The sequence below is a fragment of the Melanotaenia boesemani genome, chromosome 15, assembly GCF_017639745.1.
Source record: "Melanotaenia boesemani isolate fMelBoe1 chromosome 15, fMelBoe1.pri, whole genome shotgun sequence".
Taxonomy (NCBI): domain Eukaryota; kingdom Metazoa; phylum Chordata; class Actinopteri; order Atheriniformes; family Melanotaeniidae; genus Melanotaenia; species Melanotaenia boesemani.
The window spans coordinates 15732799-15755427 of NC_055696.1; the positions used below are offsets into that span (position 1 = coordinate 15732799).

The 22629-nt window shown below is 39.7% G+C and overlaps 2 protein-coding genes across 4 annotated transcripts in view; one reads left to right on the forward strand and one right to left on the reverse strand.

Annotated features, from left to right (window-relative positions):
• Window positions 1-543: 543 nt before the first annotated feature.
• Window positions 544-2855, reverse strand: LOC121654465 (ankyrin repeat domain-containing protein SOWAHA-like). The gene has a single exon (XM_042008624.1). It carries the CDS (start codon window positions 2638-2640, stop codon window positions 1198-1200), a length of 1443 nt encoding a protein of 480 aa, XP_041864558.1. The 5' UTR covers window positions 2641-2855; the 3' UTR covers window positions 544-1197.
• Window positions 2856-4174: 1319 nt separating this feature from the next.
• Window positions 4175-22629, forward strand: part of sept8a (septin 8a) — a 34215-nt gene continuing 15760 nt past the window's right edge. For 2 of the 3 annotated variants that reach the window (XM_042008625.1, XM_042008626.1), the window contains exons 1-6: window positions 4175-4463; window positions 14008-14122; window positions 14351-14546; window positions 16609-16795; window positions 20559-20720; window positions 21933-22029. In XM_042008625.1, coding sequence (XP_041864559.1) covers window positions 4434-4463; window positions 14008-14122; window positions 14351-14546; window positions 16609-16795; window positions 20559-20720; window positions 21933-22029 — 787 coding nt within the window. In that variant the 5' untranslated portion in view covers window positions 4175-4433. The remainder of the gene's footprint in view (window positions 4464-14007; window positions 14123-14350; window positions 14547-16608; window positions 16796-20558; window positions 20721-21932; window positions 22030-22629) is intronic. The other variant, XM_042008627.1, reaches the window with a different exon arrangement.

Below are 22629 nucleotides of genomic sequence, written 5' to 3' on the forward strand. Positions count from 1 at the left end.
CACTTCATTATTCTTGCTCCTTAGCTTGTGGCAGCTTTTCCCCTCACCACGCTTAAGAAAGGGACATCTGCTTAATAAGAACCCGGAGGTTCAGAGATGAGACATCGTCTGGACAGACAGCGGTGGCTGCTGGGAGAATGACATCACCAAGCACAGGGCAAGGACAGACAAACAGCAGGAGAATGATGGAACGACACTGACCACATGCCTCTATTTCTTCCCCACTGTTTTTCTACTCCTCTGCTGCAACTTGCCTTCATGCTGTTCGGGCACGAAGAGCTGGTGATGCCATTAATGCACAATTTCAGACACACACACACAGGCTCGCTCTAGCCCAGCCAGCTGCTTATGAAGCTGAATCACAGCTGTCTCAACAAGCCAGAGGATGGATCCAAGCCATATTCCAGAGATGTTATGGCATGCAGATAAGCACTTTAATGATTTATTGACCACCTGCAAACGCATTAATGAAAGACACAACGTTTACTGGTTTCGAACAAGATTTAATTTGCTTCAGAAAAATCATGTTTTGTGTCCTCTCAGAGGATTAATTAGTTAATTTTTCTTCAAGCTTCACCTTATTTGATCATTATTCTGTTATGATTAATCTGTGAAGCAATGAAGACACTGTGAATCAGCAAATTCTTTAATTAATCATTTGTTGTCACAACGGATTGAATTCACACCCAAGTCATATCTTTGCTCGTTTAGTGGAGTTTTGCCTCTGGAAATCCTTTCCCTGTGCTCATCTCTTACTCAGCAGTGAGAACACAGACGATAACAAGTTGAGTCTTGATCTCAGTTAATCTGTGACTTATTTGCTTTCATATCTTACATAAACTTTTTGAGGTTTCGGTCTTAAATTAAACTTAAAAATGTGAGAAAAATGTTCTTTAAAAGGATGAAAAAATCAGAAAGTTACATTAATTTACCATCAATGCGCTGTAAAGTCAATTTAAAATAAAATGATGACCTAAACAAACTTCTGAAGGACTGCAAATCCTAAGCATGATTTAGCTTCCATTTGCTGCTTGATTATTCTTTTACACGATAAAATAACAAGGAGCTAATTTCTTTGTCATCTGCTCTGTAAAGCATGAATGAAGCAGAAAGGAAAGATTTGATAGCAAAAATAAAAGGGATGCTTGTTAAATTTTCAATATTCTCTAATAAATATAAGTCAGTATAGTTTTACCATCACATAAAAACATCTGATGCAAGCCTATGTCTGAAGCCGCCATCTTCTTGTTCATCAACAGGGTTATCGTACAGCGAGTACAGTTCTGGCCTCTGCTTGTGCTTCTTCTTGTGGCCGATCAAGGTTGGCTGGAAAAGCCGGCTTATTGAATGGAAGCCTTTAGAATGATCTGATAACGAGTCCATCTCTTCTCTCTCATGAAGGACCCTTTCCTGAGGTTGTTGGGGTTTGTGTTCTCCCAGCATCTCTCTTACAGACTTAGATATGCCTTTGTGCAGATAGTGGTAGGCCTTCTTTCCACAGTTGTCCCTTACGTTTACATCGGCCCCATACTCCCCCACCAGCATGGTCATGATGTACTCCTGGTTATGCAATGCAGCAATGTGTAAAGGAGTGTATCCTCCATGTGCTTTTACATTAATGTCAGCATTAGTTCCTCCTTGCTTGGATATGTCAATAATCTTCACCAGCATTTCAGTGTTTCCACGCTTAGCTGCCCAGTGCAAAGCAGTGAACCCTGAAATGAAGTCCTTTTTGTCAGCCAGCAGGTTGTCTCTGAGCAGCAGGCCGTAAACCTGGCTCCAGTGGCCGGCCGCACACTTGACCAACCACTGATGCTCTGCCTGCTCCAGGGGAACCAAGGAGGGAATCCTTGAATCTCTGGGCTCCTCTGACACCTTGGTGCTCCTCACTGCTCTCCTCAGCTGAGGTGAGCCACAGCTGGCAGGTGCCTCCATTGATGGCAGTCTTCTCTTGTTCCTGAAGGAGTCTAGTTTTGGACTTTGAGGAGGTTGATCCGGGTCTTCTTTCAGTTTGTGGAACTCGACCCTGGTGGAGCTGGGTGGCATTCTCAGAGGCAAGGCATATGGTTTTCTCTGCAAGGTGTCTGCCTCATTTGATAACACTCGTTCTCCTCTGATAGGGCACTTATCTTTATGTGGGTCTTCTTTATTTATGTCAAAGTTCACCATCCTTTTAACTCGAACACCTGCATACTTGCTCCTACGCAATGTCTGCATTATTGGAGAAATTAATTCTGCAGGATCTTCAGTGATTTTATTTTCCTCAGCTTCAGAAACAGCCGACCCTCCCGGCCCTTTCCCTCCTTTATCTATGGAGCTTTCTGTCTTGTCCTGCTCAAGTGGGCGCTGCTCACCTGTCAGTGGGATTCCTTCATTTTCACTTTTGTCTACGTGGCTCTCAGACCCTCCAAATAGATGTTGATAAGCCTTCTTCAGGACAACATACCGGACACCATCGATTTCTCTGACGACGGCCACACTGTTGACAAAAGTCTTAAACAGCTCTCTGTTCCGTTCTTTCTCCGCGGGATCGACGCAGTCTACGGAACCTTTGAACTTATTAACCAGGTCGGACTTCGTCGCCTTGCCCCCCTCTGCTATCAAGAAAGACAGGATAGATTCCTGCGTCAGAGACATCATTAAAAGTGTGGTTAATAAAGTAAAAATGACTGACTTCCAGCAGCAACGTTGTGTTCCCCTTTGCTTTGTTCAGGTGACAATACAGTCGTTTTTACCTGGTTGCTGCCCTACACTCCTCCCTCCCCTTACCAGGTAGGAGTCTCTATCCGGGGACTGTACAGACGTGGATTTGAATGATGTATGCATATATTTTCCTGCAAGCAAAGTAGCTGAAGTTAAAGAAACAAAAGCAACACAAAGGAATCCCAATTGCTATCACCCACAAACACAGTCTAAATCTATATATTTTCACCATGTTAGGCGGGTCTGCGCTGTTTATTACGTTTTGAGTGTCAAACTAAACTAAAAAGTAAAACTAAATTAGTAAAAGCAAACAGCCAGTGATACTGAATTAATTAACAATTGTTTATTCTATTTAGGATCAATCATATGGCTTTAATCACAACGGCACAAACACACACTTAACTGATAACTAGAAAAAATTGCATTTGGCCAAATAAAGGTTTTATCAGTATTTCTTCTTCCTTGTTTTTCTGTCTATCTTTGCATAGGCGTCACATCAGGTGGTTTTGTGACTTTTACAAATATAATTATGCCCATACATTTATGTAAAACGTATGGGCATAAATATTAGAACTAATGTAAAATATGTGGTTTGAGTATATTCACCATGTTTCTGTCACTGAGAGTCTCATATTGATAACTTCATCCTTACAACCCGACTGGTAATTCCCCCAAAATACACAATTACTCAAATGTTTTAGGACTGTTGTTTAATTTGTTGCAGCACTGAAGCAGTTAAAGCTGTGAAAAAATGTGCAATTTTTATTTTGCATGAATTAAAACACAAAAACACCAGTGTTATAAAACTACACACAATAATTGAACGTTTCAGATGATGACTTGTTCTCTGATTGGCTGAATCGTCTTCTAGTAAAATCACCTGACCTCATTAATTAATTAAAATATTAATATTGGCCTACTTTTTATCCAATATGTGCGTTAAATCGATAATTATTTATTTTATCAACTCCATCGCTGACGCATATTTAGGCTGCCTCCGGCTGTCGTCGTTCGCTCTTGTCTTGGCTTGCAGTGCGTGCAGCGTGACATTCCTGAACTGAATGGGAGTTGCTGAGAAGAAGTGGCCATATTGGAAGGTTTCTCTTACGAGCAAAGACGTTAACTAAGTTCAAGATAATTCACGTGCTAATTTAACTAGAACGTTTACGTTATCTGTTATTATTTTGAGAAATATAGCTTTAATTTAAATCATCATCGAAATGTAAATTAACATGATAATAATTAGAAAATAAGAAGCTAATAAAATCTAATTAAAATGTGCAAAATGTGTGAGAAGCTAATGTTAGCACGCATGTACAGAAAGGACTCTAATTCGGCATACCTTACAACATATACTTCCGCTGTACTTAACCCTAACCACATACGTTTTTTAAATGAAGTTCAATCGCCTGAATCACTCTTGTCTGAATATACGGGATATATTATTAGTAAAGGGCTCTTTTAGACTTTTACCGATTTCCACCCAAAGCGGAAACGAAGCAGCATGCCTTACGAAGAGTAAACGAAGTAGCAGGGATTCATCTTGTCGTCAAGCTAGTAGCCACCTCCCAGCTCAGCTACCAGCTCTTCGCCTCGTGTCCCTCTCTTCCCATATCTGTCAGCTCGCCTCAGTTACTAGTTTAGCAGGCTAGTACGGAGAGACGAGGGCTGCTCCCTTTCGCCTCTGCTTAGTCTGCTGCTCAACTCACCGTCACAGATCATTCCACACCATGGCTGCTACGGACGTTGACGTGTTTTCGGTAAGCAAATCCCACGGAGCCCCTTAGTTGCTCCTGTATTGTAGAACTGAGAACAGTAGCAACTATGGGAACACTTAGTGATTATTAGAAGTGCGTGAATATGTGCTTGTGTTAGCTGGCGTGTGTGGGTATGTAGCTAAGCCTCCCCCGCTTTTGAAGCCTGTACTATGGGCTCTGTCGATCTGGTGGAAGTGATTTCTGTTGTAGTGACTGGGTTTCTCCTGTTAAGACAAATTAACGACGGATCCATTGTTTACTTGTTTTATCATGTCAAGTCTCATATACATATATTTTTTAATCTAATTGCGTTTTTGCCCATGCACGCGTGACTGGACATATGGGTGAAGCGTATGGCACCAGTAATTAATTGTTCTCTTTATTATAAGAGCCTGTTGTGCACCACAGACACATTTCAAGCCCACATATGGTGCATTTATTGTAGTTGAGCCATATTGCAATGTTGTGATAAACTACCAGGTTAGGCTCTGATAGCTTAAAAATACAGTCACTACATGCAAAACAAAATTTAGTTTAGGTATTTAATAACAGATTTGCAAAATGCTATTTAAACTGAGCACTTTTGAAATACTTATTGCAAGTTAAACTAAGACGCTGGACACAACTGCAAGGTTTTGAGTTCAGTTTGAGTCTACCATTCAATGTCAATAAAAGAAAACATTCCTTTCATATAAATTTTAAACAATGCTGAATATATTTGTATTGCAAAATTCATCAAGCATTATGAAAACAAGCTATCCTAAATGTCTGCAAGTGTACTGTGTTGCTGAGATATAGTAATCCTTGACAATGGTACTATAATGTTATTGTACTTCAAAACTGATCTGATCTCTGCTTATTTTTTATGTGCTGTATAACTTATCAGCTCTATACATTACAAGATAGCAATTTTTCCATTATGAGTCTCAACTGTGTTAACATACCATTTTATTTAAACCTCTTATTTAGGAATATAAAATTATACCATTGATTCACTTTTTTTTGACCCAAACTGGTATATTATCACTCAAGAGTATGTCGTTTTAACAGCCTCTCAGACAACCCCGGACTACACTTTTCTAAAAAGTGTGAGAGTAGGCGTGGTATACGTTCAGATTATGGTGAAATGCATCATGCTATTTTTCGTAGGAACAAGCAAAACATGTTCTCAAACAGGAATGACCCAGTAGGAGCGAGTTCGGGTGGGACCACACAGCCTAAAGAAAACTGCAATATTATTGTGTAATAATGAGCATATAGGAAACTTTGTTAGATTGCAGTGGCAAATGCACAGGAGGGGATTTAAAAAGGGTGATTAACTTTTTGGCCGATGCTTGAAAAGGTAGTTGAATTGGACAGTAAGCAGCATTGAGATGCAGGGATAAAGAGATTAAGAACACACTTTGGGCCACTCCTACTACTTAATGGTGCAACGCGTCTTTACAGAAAGAAAAGGATCCAGTGCAGCACACTTGGCATCCTTGATTTAGGCTCCTTTCCAATCTGGGGTGCAAGTACCAGAAGATATTACACACTGGTGATTATAAAATACCTGTTTTGAATACAAAATGAGATGACTGATTAGTGAGAAAAATGCAGAGAATGCAGTGAAACAGGCCAGAGTTGGCGGCAACACAGACTTCCTGTCTAACTTTGTGAACTAAGTGAGACCACACTGAACAAACGGCCATGCTCGCTGGGATGTTTGTGTAAAGGAAACGCTGTTAATTATGTACAGCTGTTGATAGAGACGTGTGGCTGGTTAGACTGTGGGTCCTCATCGATCCTACTCAGTGGAGACTGTAGCTCTGGGGTGACTTTTTAGGTCGGATGCACATGAAGTGATCAATGCAGCCAACTACGCAACCACTTTAACTGTTTTCACTCAGCGTGTGTAGCATAAAAGGGTGATGTTAATATAAATGGTTATGTAATAAAATGCCCTGCAACATATTTAGCATGTACAATGCTTACTGACCCTGAAGACTGTTGGCACTCCTGAGTTCTGCATGCATAAAATGAAATTAGTTTAATAAAGTGCTTAATGCAAAAGCTTAGGAGTGAGGAATTGCTTGCACTTTAAAATGGCATGCATTGTCCTCGTGTTATGTATTCCCGTTTTAGAAGAGCTTTGTCAACTCACCCAGCATTGGTTGACTTAAAAAAATATATCCTAGAATGAGCAGTAATATGCCTTCCTTGCTGTTTAGGTCAGATTCTGGACATCATGTTTGCTGCTATAGAACATGCAGTCTAGAGCTGCCTTGAGGCAAGCCTGTCAACCCCAGTAGCATAGATGGATAATGACAGCCCAGCTGCAGCTTTTGTGGTAATGAGTCAATATTGATCCAAAGAATAGGTCAGAGTTTCACAGAATTGTTGTGCATATAGGCTAAAATATCTCTCCAGGTAAAGATGTGAAATCCAGAATGATATTTCCAGACAGAATCTTATCATTTTAACATATTTTTTTGTAATCTGATTTACATCAAATAAGAAAAGTTAAATGGTTAATTGTAGTTTAGACTGTGCAGCTGTTAGACAGGATGGATTGGAAACTCCTGACAGCTTCATGACCTCACAAGTGTGATCCTGGTTGCACCCAGTGAATTCATCAGCATAACTCCGGCTCTGCAACTCAAAGTGTCATCATTTAAAAATGTGCTACCATTTAAATTTTTATTAATTTGTTTTAACTGTAGTTGTAGGCTTTAAAAAGGCTGCGTGTAGTAGCATGTTTTTCCCCACAGTTAAAGTCTTAAACTACATAGCTGTTGAGATTCTGCTCCTTGAGCCTTAAGGTGTGTATTTGATTACTTAACCCAAGTTAATCTTCAGCTTGTCAACCCAGACCTGACTTAACTTACCCTTCCCTGGCACAGTGGGAAACAATACAGAATGTAAGTGATAGGCCTCTATGCATGACCTATACAATCAGTCTCTCCCATTATTTTCACTGTGCAGCAGGCTGTGATTAAATCGTGCTCGCCTTCTTAATGTTGCCTTTCCCGTTGGCATTTCATGACATGCATTTCTTGAACAGAGTTTGAAAAGGGAATGCTTTTAGCATGTTTGACAGCAGTAACATGCCTAAAGCCTACTAGATCCAGGCCAAGTGATACCACGTCTGGCTGATTTGAATAGCTTATAGAAATATACACATTATCATTATTATTATTATTAGGCCTGTCACGATAACCAATTTAGCTGTACGATAAATTTTCTCAGAAATTATCGCGATAAACGATAATATTGCGCAAAGCTCTAATGTGTCATTTTGAGACCATTCTCAACTAATATAATAATAATAATGCAAGTACACATTTTCAAAGATCAATAAACTAAATAAATAAAAGCGCCTTTTTCACATAAGCCGGGACGCCGGCCCAAAAGTAATGCAGCCCACTGGGAATCCTCCCAAACCTCTCGATTAGCCGGCATTGCTCTTAATGTGTATTTTGTCAAATACGCTAGTGTTAACCATTCCCGCTTCTTATCCGCCGATAGTAGTCGGAGGACACGGGGGAGATCCGTCCTCTCCAGGGCCGAAGTGGAGTTGGCTTCGGGGTTAACTCCCAATTACTCTCTTCTCTCGCCGCTCACGGCGTGGAGCACCATAAAAAAAAGGAAACAGCGGTTGTGCTGAGAAACGGCTTTATTATAACGCACCGTTATTGTTTTTCCTGACTGTTCTGCCTAACCGCTCCGTCTCTTCTCTTCACACCTTTTCTTCTTCTGCTACTCTCGTTCCTCATAAGCTCTTCTTCTCCTCCCTCTGCGCTCACGCTCACTCTCACGCGCACTGAGCTGCTGGATCGCACACACAAAGTTAGACACATCGCACAACACTAGTATATAGGCTGACTCTATTTGCGTAATGTGCCTGCGGATTACAGGGGTTATTACGGTAGACCAGGAAGTGGGGGCTTTGTACTGACGTCGTAAGCTAGATGTGTGTGTTCTGCTTACATGTGGGGAGCAGCGAAATGATAAAAGAGGAGGTGCTTGCATCTATTATTTCTCCATTCGACTTATTTACATATTTCAGCATGAGAATCGGAGGTTTAGCGCGAGAGCGTGAGAAGCCACTTAAATGCGCAAGTCTCACGGCCATTGCGTGTTGGCAGCCCTGCAAAACAAATGCGGCTTACCGGCTCGTGCTGCAACATGCTGCAGTCAAGTATGACACCAGAGAGATCACTCCGCAACAAACCAGAGCGTTGAGTCGAAATACGCCATAGTGAAACCTATTGTCATACACAGTTTATGGTAAAGGGGGGACTAATAAAAATTATCGCGGCCGGCAAACTTATCGTGCTCTTATTTTCTTATCGTTCAATTAATTGACTTATTGCTTATCGCGACAGGCCTAATTATTATTTTAGTTCAGTAATACGAAAGACACAGTTTTCAGAAGCCAAGTGTGATGTGCATCTGTCTCATAAAATGGTTGCTGCCTCCCCTTGTTGGCTTTCTTTTATTTTTATTTTCTGCTTTCCTTTTGGGCATAGATGAATGACGAGGCTGAGCAATAATGTGGTTGCACAGTTGATGTGCATGACTGTGGGACCAGAGGGAGAGAGAGTGCATTTGATGAGATAATAAACAGCATGAAACTAGTTTCGATCTCTGTAGATTCCTGGTGGCTCACGTCATGCAAACAGTCCATATTTTTATTGTTACAACATGACTGCCAGCAGCAGTAGCTCCAAGAGAATGGTAGTGTGTATGGTCAAAATCTGTAGGCATGGTCAGATTTTACGGTATTGCAGAATTATTTTAACAGAAGATTAAAGAGATAATAAAAATGTTGTGTGCCAGTCCATCTTCATGTCAACATGAGGGCATTTAAAAGGAAATCCTGCAATACTTTCTTAAGTCTACATGGCAGTAGTTGGTCAGGAAGAACTGGTCAGCAGTCTCCTCATCTAAAGCATACTGAGTGTTGGTGTTGATTTGTTTTTGAGGTTGAGGATGTCACATGGTCTACTCTTAGCAAATATCAAGCTGATGCAAGTGCATGGCGTGTCCAAAGGCCCACAAAAATGACATCCGCAAATTCTTGACTCACAACACACTGCAATAACTCATCCTTTAAAAACCAGCATTGTATACAGCGTTCTCCCATCATAAAACATCTCTCACTGGTTTGATACCCAGACATTTTATTTTAGTAAGTAGATGTGACCGTGTTAGTTTAGCTTAAGCAGGTTACAACCTAATCTTGTACTAATGTCAGTTTATGTTCATATTTTATGGTCTAATCTTGATTACCAAACATTTTTTATTTTTTTAATTATCCTGGTTTTTTAGCAAGTTGATTTTTATAATTTTCTTAAGTTCTTTGTAATTGAACCGGTCATTTTTCAATTTTCAGTGATTACCTTTAAGGTCGTACTCCAATTAAGCTATTTTAAAATGTATCTTTGGGGAGTATTCTGTTCTTAGTTGCATTATGTGGGCACATTTACCCTTTAATTGAGCTATTTTGTCCTATTGTTATTTTTGCAGCATTTTGTAACACACTTTCTTTAAGATGTGTGCCGAGGCTCCACGAGTCAGTGCAGAACAGGATGGCTGCAGGAAAATAAAAACTTTTTTGGGTGACAGAGAAATCTGTAACAGTTCTGTGCTCCTATCGATATGGATGCAATTAATATTTTTGATGGTCTGCGTGTAAAGGTATAATAAATATACAATGATGATGAGTTATTTATCAGACTGTGTTCAGGAATATGAACTGAATATCCAACATGTAACTCTTAAACAGCATAAATGGATTGAAGACAGTTTTGCCGATATTGGGGTGCATGTTGCAACTCTGTCAGATATTCTCTAATTGTACTTACCTTCACCAATTCATCAATAAGAAAAGTACAAGCTCACATTTTAGAAGCAGAAAACAGCCCTTTTATTGGTTTAAATTATTTGTCTTTGTTTACTCAGTTGACTTGTCATTTAACTTGTAATCTGAATGTTCTAAATTATACAGATGAAAAGTAATCAAAGATAAAAATAGTACTAAAAAATCTAAAATGCTGTGTACCTGCTGATTTAATTAACATTTAATGTGACTACACAACAGTAAAGACAAACTGGTGTTACACAAAGGGCAACTTAAATTACTGTAAATGTTTCTAGCATCACCTGGGTGTTCTCTCTTTCCAGCACACACATAACACAAAAGCATGAGCTGCAGCGGTGTGTGTCAGTCAGGGATGTTGCTCTGCCTGTCAGGTGGCGGCTCAGTGAGGCAGACCTAGGCTAGAACCACAAGTCGAACACAAATGGATGGAAGCAGCGGACGAGAAGGGAGCTGAAAGAGGAGTGAAATCTAGTCCGAGGGGTTTGCAGAGGCTGATTAGAAAATCTCAGGTCAAGTCGTGGTCAATTTCCAGGATCTCTGTGGGTTTTTCTGATGGATGCATCAAACAGATCTTAATTAGTTTATGCCGTAGTGTTTGTTGCACATATGTATTGAGCCTTGTAGAAAGTCGATGTCCAAGCTGGTCTGAAAGCTTGGAGGCTTGCTCAGCTGCCGCAAGGGCAGCAAGTTGATTTATAAAATCTAAACTTGTGAAGAAAAACCTTGATATTTGACCGCTTAATATAATCCTAATGCAGCACCTGTCATTTTACATTTAAGAAGAGTCTTTCCAGATTTACATTAACAGTAGCTCTTTACTATTTAGATGTCCCAGTAAACCATTGCTGTGAGACAGAGTGGGCCTGGAAGCACGATACCACAACTCAAAACGGCTAAATTAAAATACTATACCATCAGCATTTCAGAATTTTACTCCATGTGCATTACACCTTAAAATGTCTTATGAGAAAGTTCTCTTACTGCTCAGCTAACCACAAGCATGCAGCATTGTACTAGCATTGTGCAACTAGCCTGTGTTGTTTGCGCCTCATTTCACTTTGAGCCACCTGGGCCCCTCAGTGCAGCCATTTCCTGTTGGCCTGGCGATACAGTGGCCTGGGAACTGTGTTGTCTCCTCACCCCCGGGACAGTTAGCCAGAGGATTTTCATACCTCTCATACCTTCCACTGCTGCTCTACTTTTCCTTTGAATGAGCATCAGAGGGCGGACAGAAAGTAGCGTCATAGTTTTTACTACGTGGTCTCATATGTTATAATATCTCATATGTTATATATCTCATATATAAACATCCTCCATTTGCTGATGTTGTTGCTTTCTGGTCATGAAATGTGAATTGATTCAGAAGCAATGGAGGCAGACTTCTTTCTTTTAGCTTTATTATGCACAGCTGATGTAATTCAGTCGGTTTTAAGCACTTTAATTAGCTGGAGAAGACTGAATAATGAACTATGAAATCAGCGTGAGCAACCTAACTAATTGCATGGCTCAGTGAGCTGACTCAGCATTTTGAGTCCCTTTTTAAAAAACCTTTAGTTTTTAAAAACTTAAACAGCCAATGCTGTCACAGTATTTTACATAAATCCCATATAATTTAAATAACTGTAATGCTGTCAGAAAGTTAAAATTCTTTCATTTAATCTACATTGTAAGGAAGGAAGGAATGGATGAGGATTTTAGCCGTGTTGCCACTGGTATAGCTTTAAAGTATCTGAGTACTTCTGCCACCAGTCCATCCCACACACTTTTTTACATTCACTCAGTCAAATCACAGCTTTGTGTTCATGTCTGCAGTTCTTTTCAGCCTTCTAAATGATAACTGTTGGTTAAGTCTGCATGTTTAGTTTGGTGGTCCTCAATCACAAACCCATCTGCCTCTGATATGTCAGTGTCACCCGTTCGTACACATTATGAACTTCTTGCTTTATCGGGTTCAGTGTAGGAGGCCAACCCAGAATTATCTTGTGAGTCAGAATACTTGTTGTTCTTCTGAATTGGAGAGTTTTACTTTTGTGGTTTGGTTAGTTTGGAGCAATTTCCAACAGAAACTGAGGGTAGAAGGTCATTGAACTCTGAACGGCTTTTTAAGGCATAAATTTGATTCCATAATTTGGTGCATGGTTCTTTCGAGGCCAAATGCATATTGAACAGGCAAAGTAAGCTTCTAGGGATGTTTAGTGCATTCAGAGTAAGAAACAAAAATGGTTGAACACATAATCTTTGCTAAGTACAGCTGTGTTTTGTTCAGTTTCGCAGGTAAACATGGTATGGGCAAAAATGTGGCGGTTGATGGAAAAAGATGATGCCAGCATTTATAATTTCCTGTATGAATAAAAGCTTGTGTAAGTTCTCTACTTCCTCTATTTAAAATCCCACTCAGGAATCTAGAGTCCTTGCACCAATTTCCTTTTAGACATGATACTGAAGCCCACACCCTCCTCCTTCGGGAATCCTAGTATCTCTACAAGCTTCAGTCAGGAAGCTAAATACCACAGGGAAGCATTAATGTTGTTAAACAAGGTCTTAGTTTACAGTAAATCAAAAGAACAATAGCTTCATCTTTCTCTTTCTCAACCCTGTAAACTTAACACTGCCTTAAGTATCAGTTCACAAATGATTTTGTCCAAAGTGACTCACAGTAGGTGTGTAGGCTCAGGAACAAGGGAAAAGGTGACTGAGGCTGAAGTATCAGAATCCAAGACTCTTATTTTATAGACTGTCTGCGTTACTCCCAACATGCTGCAGCTCAGCACCGTATTGCCTCTCTTAGCTCATGTCAGATTACTCCAGCTATGTACCCTGACAAAGCCTTTTTTTTCTTTTTCCTCTGAAAAATGACACACGGAGCATCCTTTATCGTGCTCTTCTGTCAAGTTAATCGTTGATCTACTGCATATTCAGAGTGAGTCTTGACCGCTCTGCTCAGCACAGTTGGGTTGCTTTTCGCTGAGCTGTAGTCTCAGACTGCCTGTGTTGGGTGACATCAGCCTCAAAGTATGTAGTCCATCTAGACTGAGCCAGATTGTGTGGCTCCATTCATCGGCTCCTCTCCTCAGCAGTATTATCTCTCAACCTCAGTTCAGATGAGAATCAAAGGTGAAATAACTTGGAGCAGATTTTTCTGACCCTCTTCGGTTTGCTGTTTATTGTTAAGCTTTGTGCTCAAGTTCCAAGATGGTGTGCCTAAAGTGCAGATTGATGACAGTGTACTGTCTTTGTAGTATTTTTTAACTAAACCTGCATATTTCAATACTATATTATAAATATTACTATATTATAAAATTATTCTATACTTTTACTCCAGCTCATGGCATTTTAATTTCCCATACTTCATACATGTTAAATCATTGAGTTAAGACCTTTTGGGTTGGGTTGGGGTAATTGCACCCATTTAAGTTTTTTTTCCCTCCTCTCAAACATCTTCTGTCCCTCATCTTGTGAAGGATTATTCTTTAAGCTTATCCTCACTGCAGGGGCTGATTACTGAACTCAATGTATGTAGCTGATGGGTTTTACATGTGCAGAATGAACAGAGGACCTTTGATGTTTACTTGCATGGGAATGTGAGTGTGTCTTCCTACCTCTGACTAATGCCTTTGCCATGTGTGTTTCCCCCCCCTTTCTTGGACCAGAATTTTTAATGTTTTATTTTACGCCACTCAGAATGAAGAGAAGCGGAGTCTCAGCTTGGGCGGCCATGTTGGATTTGACAGCCTTCCTGACCAACTGGTCAGTAAATCGGTCACACAGGGTTTTTGTTTCAACATTCTGTGTGTAGGTGAGTACCAAACTATGTTTGTGCATTATTTATTAATTCACAGAAAAGATTATTTTGTACCTACTGTCCTTTCCTTGATCTTTAATTTCCTCCAAGCAGCGTTCACATGAAAGCAATAAATATTTCTCGCACTTGTTTTTTTTTTTTTTCCTTCAATAAAAACCCTCTTTTAAAAATGACAAACTAGATTAACTTCATCTGTTGCCTCTCTGCCTCGTTCATTCACAGGGGAGACTGGTATTGGAAAGTCAACATTAATGAACACACTCTTTAATACCATGTTTGAAAATGAAGAGGCGAGTCATTACCAGAACGGTGTGTATCTGCGACCGCGAACATACGATCTGCAAGAAAGCAACGTCCACCTCAAACTAACCATCGTTGACACTGTTGGCTTCGGTGACCAGATCAACAAAGAGGACAGGTGAGCTTGATGAAGTCATTAAACAATAACTGGCTGATTGGCCGTCCCCAGTTTTTTTTCCTTTCTTTTTTTTCGAACTGGAAATGTTTTATTTATTGTCCTGAGTCAAACTCTGTTCAACATGCCTCTTTGTTCATGAGTAAACTTGGAAAGAAAGTATCTGCATTTTCCTGTCAATGTTTATACAGTTCATACTTTCTATTTATTAATTACAACATCATGATGTTGCTCATGTTGCCGTTGGATACGAATGAGACAAATGGACAATATCCCTCCAGAATCTTCCAGATTGTTCCTGTCTGTGTAGAATGACGTTAGGAGGTGTGAGGAAAAATAGAGGAATATGTTTACTTTTTTATTATTTATTATGTTTTTTTAAACGTTCAGCTGTGGAATGAAGCTGGCTTGCTGTGTCCTAGCCAGCAAGCTGCACTTTCACACCCTTTGATAGCAGCTTTTGCTGCAGGCTGTATAAACCCAACATGCTGAAGGACAGACCTACATCGGGCAGTAAATGCACACTGAGAGAGAGCTACAAAAGGTGGCTTGTGCATTCCCCAGAGAAGATTGAAGATGGATGTAAAAGTAGAGGACAGATGACTGTAAACATGGTGCTGGCTCAAGGAATGCAGGAGATTTTTCTACGTATGCACCCCTGACCTGGAAAAGATCACTGATGCCAACCTGGTGTTTAAAGTAGACAAGGAAGTTAAGTTTTCACTGTTAAATTGACCTGATTGGCAAACATTGGATTTGTATAATGGCGAAGGGTTATAGCAGGGCATAAATAAAGACTTTGAGTAATGCTTTTGTTATTGCAGGTTTCGCACATTACTTGTTTTAAAATATTCTGTAGCTTGTTAGTAAAACAAAATCTGAAACAAGCCCTTAAGAATGATCAATTCTGAATGTATTGCCATGATTGTGCATCTCTACTGTCACACTTTGTCATTTAAGAACAAAGAAAGTGACGGCTTTATGTCAAATGTGAATTTCCTCTTCTTACCTCCGCAAATATGCATTTTAGACACATGTAGCAAATGTCCAAGTATGGATTTATTCCTAAAAGAAAAATTTTACTGTAGATGTTACAGCACTGTCTCAAATGTTTAACATTGCTTGTAAATATCTGGATAGTTGGATCTGGAGGACACATGGCAACAGAGATGCCTCAGCGAGGCTGAGATGGTTGTTTGTTTAGTGTCTAAATACAGCAACTTCACATAAACATGCAGCTATGAAATCTGCTGGGTTTGGCTGAGGAACATGTATCTATGCTAAATAATAAACCAAAGTGTGGTTGCTTGTGCCAGGCTGATTTGGAGGATGTGTCCAGTCATTTTCACACTAAACCTTTGCAGAGCAAAACTGTTTTTGTAACATTTACCTTTTAAAGTAAAAAACAAAGTAAAAAAGCTAATAGTTTATTTAGAACATCCTCTCCAATTATTCTTGTCATTCCTTGCAAAACTGCACCATTAGGAGCGTAAATCTGTGCATAATAAAATAGCAAAATATAATCAGCAAGGAGCAAAGCTATTTTTTATAATGTGAAAAATAATTGCATCCATGTATTTGATTCGGATGGATGATATTTCCAGTGCAGCAGTCCTGTTAGCTTAAATAAATGCTCATTGGTTCATGTTTGGTCTGTTTATTGCAGGTCATAAATCGTATTACGGATAATGGAGAAAATGTTCAGTGTTTTGCTGCACATGCAGATTTCTCAGGAGAAAAACTGTTAAATTGTTTGTTTTTTCCATACTTTATATTCCTTGGAGAACAGAGTGTTTTTCTTTTGTAGCCTCTCTGATTAGTGTGAACCAGACTTCAGTAAGCTGAACACACATTTCATACGCAGCTTAGCTGTACAACTCGAAGCTGAGATCTTGGCATCAAATCAGATCACACAGTAACTGAAAACATAAGCGCCTCTATTTGATACCCTAGAGTCAGGTCCACATTTTCTTTTATATTCATTACTAATGCATGAATGAGAAGACTAATATTTAGCTTTTACACACCATTATAAATCATGTTCCTTTTTTCCCTCTCTCCACAGTTACAAGCCAATTGTTGACTACATTGACACTCAGTTTGAAAACTATCTCCAGGAGGAGCTGAAGATCAAACGCTCGCTCTTTAATTACCACGACACGAGGATCCACATTTGTTTATATTTTATTGCTCCAACTGGACACTCCCTCAAGTCCCTGGACCTTGTTACTATGAAAAAACTGGACAGCAAGGTATGTACCAGTGACACACTCACACACTTCCCCTCTAGCCAAAACACACTCCTAGCAGCTCATTGTGTGAAAGATATGTTACTGAAATCTAACCCCCTTTTCACCGTGACCTGTGTGAATTTCACTGAAACGTGGGGATCTCCTGGGTATGGATTCTTTGTTTCAAAAGAATGAAGCTGAAAGAATAATCACCCAGTAAATGTTTAGGTTTCCATTTGATGCTACTTTTTTTTTATTATTATCTCATTTTGTTTATATGTCAAACAAGTTGCATTAAAGCTGTTACTGCCTTGATTTTTGTGGCAGATTTGCTGTCTGTGAAGGGTTTTTTTACATCAAGAAGTCAACATATTTTGCAAATGAGCAGCTACATGATATGCTATGTGCTGGAAGCACGCCAAAGCTTTTTGGAATTTTTCATCCATTCAGCACAAGTTTGTTTAGCCTTTAGTTTCCAAATACAATCCTCGTCATGCCCGTTCCAGCTGGACATATTTATGTTTGACATGTTTACAGGTCAGTACAGTACAGTTGTATGTCAGTCAATAGTTACTCTCAGTGACACATTGATTCGTGGCTTTTTCGTAGCTATCGTGTGAGCATTCAAATCAGTGGTTGGGATGTGTTCTCATTGGACTAGATTTTCCTGTTTGGCATCTGACAGAAAAAAATCTCACCACAGTAGTACTTGGAGTGTGAAAGAGGAGAGAGGTATAGTGTAGCGTCAGAGTTTTCCTTTAAATACCTTGCAGGTTATTGATACTAAATCAGAGTTTCAGAGGACTGAAGCCTGTTAAAATACATGTTTATAAAGCTCTGAAAAGAAATCATGAAACTTTAAAATCTAAAATTGAATCTAAAAAGGTGCTTTAAAGCCTGTAAGACAAAATGACATGACTTTTAGTGAGGGTTTGTACAAATCAACATTAAGTAACAACAAAGTGCGTTTCAGTAAATAAATCTTAGTTACATCATCAAATTGATCTACTGCATCCTGTCCCAGAGGGTCAGCGTTTATAACTACTGATAGCGCTGCTGTAGAAATGAGAGCCCTGCTTCTGTTTGTTTCCGCTGTTGCAGTGATAATAAATCCAGAACAAAACAGATGGTGATCTGGTGGCTAAAACCTGCTGCCTTACCTCTGCCAACTATCAACACATTGCTGCACCTGTCTGCCAAATGTCTCCTGATACTATTCAAAATGCTGAATACCATCTTGGTCAAGTATTTTATAAAGAGTTTTATGCTGTTTAGCCTTTTTTTTTAAAAAAAAAACAAAAAAAAAAAACAATTTGACCCAACACACCTACTGACACTTTAGCTATTGCAGATTCCTCTATAAGAAAAGCTAGAATACTGTTCTGAGCTGAGTAAGCCCACACAAACTTCAGAGAAATGAGAGATCCAAATTCAGGATTTACTGTATTGGTAGCGCTGACCACAAAGCCTCTACCCTGTCTTTACCAGCCAATAGAGCGATCAAACCCTGGCACACTGCGCTTGCCAGCTGTCTCTTGACACCATCCAAACCGCCACAGGATGCAAAGCCAAATCTGAGTTTCCTGCTTGGAACTCAGACATGGTGCTTTACCTGAGCTATTTTTTCCTATTCTTGTATATGAACCACATCAAAGCAACTAAGTTAAATGTGTTTAACGCTAACTAACACTGCAATTCCTTTTGATATAAATGAAAGAAAAGCAGCCAAAGTAGCTTCACTATAGCTGTAAAAAACATTTTAGTTACTCACCAGCCTCAAAGTGTTTCAGGTATAAAAGGATAGTAATGTTAGTTGGATGTAAGTACAACAGCAGGCCAAATACTAGAGTGGGTGTTAATGGCTAGTACCAGTCCGACTTCCATGGCTCCATCCCACCGACGTCTCCAGAAGGTGCAGTGTAATTACTGTGTAATCTAAAAGCAAGCCAGCACTGAGACGCAACACTGGATGTGACACTGTTGTTTTGCATGATGTCTGCAGCTGCAAGCAATTACCAGCTTTTGGAAATTTCGTGTTTGTTTACAACCCAGAAAATAATAAAAAAAAAAACAATCTGCAGAATGAAGTCAGAAAAGATCTACTGTGGTTCGATAAACTCAGCCCAGTCAAGTTTCTGTCAAATTAAACCAATAGTTATTATTCATATTGTTATTTAATATTCATGTCAGTTAAAATTACTGATTATTTTATTTAACTAATAATGAATCAATGTCCGTTTAGTCTCTTATTTATCTATTTGCATTCCAAAACTGAATTACCTACAGATACAAACTTCCAGTCAGTCTCTTCATTTCAGAAACTGGAACTGGTTGTTTTCATACACATTTTTACTGGGCCACTAAAGGCTGTAATCATAATTTTTTTTCCATTACATGTTTTACATTTTGGTCACCATGAAAACATTTTATTGCCATGAAAGCAATTTTTGGAATAGTTTTCTTTGTGGAGGGAAGTTAAGTCTTCATAGTCTCATTTTTCAGCATTATCGTGTGGTGATACCATAGACTGTATATAAAAGATGGACGGAGCCTCCGTGGCATCACCCGCAGGTTTCTGAAGAGGAAAAGTGAAGCTCGTTGGGCGTTCCCACCGTTGCCATCCTGGTAGCATCACGCGTGTCGTTAGTCCCGGAAAATCCAAAAATGGGCAAAGAGGTCGAGCTGAAAGGGGGGTGTGAGCATGGGGTTGGATGATTGACAACCATCAAACTCCGAGCTGACTGTAGCTAAGAGCTAACCGAGTTACCCCGAGCAACTGTAGCTAACCAGCTAACGGTGGTAGGCGGGCTAAAAACCGCGTTTGTGCTACACTCTCCCTTTTTTCCGCGGATACTGGATACCTGTCAATCAAAAGGATGACACCCCCCCCCATTATGCCAAATTTCAAGAATAAATAAGTCCAACTGCCTTTTTTTTCTTTAAATGCTTCATATGACCAGTATCAGGGTGTCTGAGAATCTCCAGAGACAAAAAGTATTTTTCTTTTTTCATTGATTATCCTACATGTGTACTTGCAGCTGGTGGTCCTAGTTGTTCACAACAAACCGAACTATTTTGGAGTGCTCTTTGGTCAGCTGGGAAAACTCCTCTGTGGGAAATGAACACGCATCTCTGTCCATTGCTTCCTCACTGGCCACGTCCAACCAGCTGACCTCCTTCTGCTTCAGTGGACATATAAGGCTGTTGTCAGCCCCCTGATAGGAATTAGAAAATATGGTTTATTAAGGGTTAAAACAGGATACTGGCTGCCCTGCTGCAGATTAATGACCCAATAAAGTATGATGAGGTTGTAATTGGACTCTTAATCTACGCGAGTATTTGCTCTGAGCCACTCTGTGGAATTGACGAGTGAATCTGTGGGATCCTTCCCATCATCCCAGTTAGTGATTTGGGTAAAGCAGCTGTATAAAGGAATGCAGACAAACTGTGTGTTTATATCTGCACATCTGTTGCTGATTGTAGATGGAGCCTGCTTTATTTTCATAATCACAGTTTGTTTTTTGTGTGTGTGTTTAAGTTCTGACTGAACTCTTTCACTGTTTGGCTGTGCTGCACACGCTCTTGCACACTTTCATGGCCATTTTAAACTTGAATTTGTTTAAACTAACTTTTGTTTATGACTGTGATGTGTAAATTTTCTCTCAGAGTCTGATCAATAAGCTATGTTCTGTTGGCATTGATCATTGTGAGACATGGTGATGCACATCAAATGTAGCTAATCTAAACATAGAACACCTTTCAGTATCTTCTCTCTTTTTTCCAGGTCAACATAATTCCCATCATCGCAAAAGCGGACACAATCTCCAAGAGCGAGCTCCATAAATTCAAAATAAAGATTATGAGTGAACTCGTGAGCAACGGTGTCCAGATATATCAGTTCCCAACAGACGATGAAGCCGTCAGTGAGATCAATGCCTCCATGAATGTAAGTCGTGCTTTCTACACCAACTTTGTTAACCCTAAAAGTCTGTCCATTCTTTTTACATACCCACTTAACCCAGCTCAGGGTAACAGGGATGCTGGAGCCCTGTCAGGTGAGAGGCAGGATGGTTCATCAGTGCTTCACAGGAACCAAACAAGACAACCACCCACTTATTCTCACACTCCCTCCTAGCTTCAACATGAAACCACACAGAGGCCTTCTAGCTGCGAGGCAGCAATGCTAACCGCCACACCGCCCTGCAGCCCCACCCTAACCATCTCATTTTGTAATGTAGATGGTGCCATATTCTTAAACTAAATATTGGTTAAACATACGTTTACCTTCAGCCTTTAGATCACTACTTTACGTTTCCTGCTGTTGGTCCAAAGAAGAAGAAAAAATGGATTTTCAGAAGAAGTTCTACTAAAAAGTGCTGAGGAAAAAACAGTTGCTGGTAGCTTTTAGTGATTTTTTTTTTAACTTTTTGCTTTAGCAGCAACTAAAGGAGCATTTTCTTCAGACCATTAGCCTTTTTTGGTTCTGGTTTTATAATGTGGATGTGTAATCATAATGTTCAGACACACACCCCCTCATGTACAAAAGCACAAATGGCAAACAAGGCTGTCCTGAATTCTCCATGGCACCAGCCTTGTCAAGTATCCTGATGTATTCAGTGCCCACACTCTCCAGTTTGTTCCCCTTAGAGTGAAGCAACTAGCTGCTTTTGTTTTGCAATTTTAAGGTAGCATATCGAGTATCTTTTCCACATGACGCATTACTGTCAGTTGTAATGAGGCGTAAGGCTCTGGGAGCAATAATAAAATGTGCATTTAATCACTTAAAGAGGAAAGGCTTTGCAGTCCCTTCTGAGGCAACTGTTGCACATAAAACAGCTTCACTTCATCTAATGTAAACTTCCCTGTGATGTGGGCTGGTTGTGGAAGATAAGAGGGCCAACAAACATGGTGAAATAACTTTTATTTAACATTTAATAGTTTGTTGTTTTATTAGATTTTCACAACAACTTTGTGAAACTAACTTGCAAAACTGTTACTGGGCTGTGAGGAATGAAGAAAGCAGGAAATGAAAAACTCAGTCTGTAACCCAGAGGATGGAGAAGGGCAGGAATGAGCCCTCCCCAGTTATGCCTCCAGTTATAACTGAAGCTTTTGACATTTTTTTAATACTCATGGTGTCTTTTTTTTTTCTGTGCAGGCCCATCTGCCATTTGCTGTGGTCGGAAGCGTGGAAGAGGTCAAAGTGGGTAACAAAACAGTGAGGGCCAGGCAGTACCCCTGGGGTGTTGTACAAGGTAAAGACTGACCCACAAGAAAGCCATTGACGTTTTTTGTGTGTGTGTGTGAGAGAGAGAGAGCTAGAGAGAGAGAAAAGCAAGCAAGCTAGCCGTACTGGTAAAGGGCCAGTTCCTCTTTTCATGCTGCTTCAAAATTGGTACACATCAGTGATTAGCCTAAAGACTGTTTATTATTATTATTATTGTTATTGTTATTATTATTATTATTAGTATATTTCCATTAAAAACTAGTTAGAAAGGATGTGGTTATTGCAGATCAGTGGCTGCTGGTACATTTAAGAACGTCTCAATACCCTCTTGCTAGTCACTAATATTTGATCAATTGCAGCAATGACTTCGATTTAAATAAGTCATATACAGCTGATTTTTTATGGCAGTGTAATCGGGAGACCTCATTTCAGACAGCTTAACACCACTTGCCACTACAAAACCAAAATGGTTTTAGTTTAGTTGTTACTGTCCTCTATAAAGCTTTTTATATATAACACAATATGTATGTTTGCACCTAAAATATCTCCATCAATGTTTATTTCCATACACATCATCCACTATTTGTACTAAATAAAACATGATTCAGGACTTGAAAGGCGTCAGGAC

Bases quoted from the DNA above. Each gene is read 5' to 3' on its own strand.
- LOC121654465 (XM_042008624.1), bottom strand. From the start codon at position 2,640: ATGATGTCTCTGACGCAGGAATCTATCCTGTCTTTCTTGATAGCAGAG.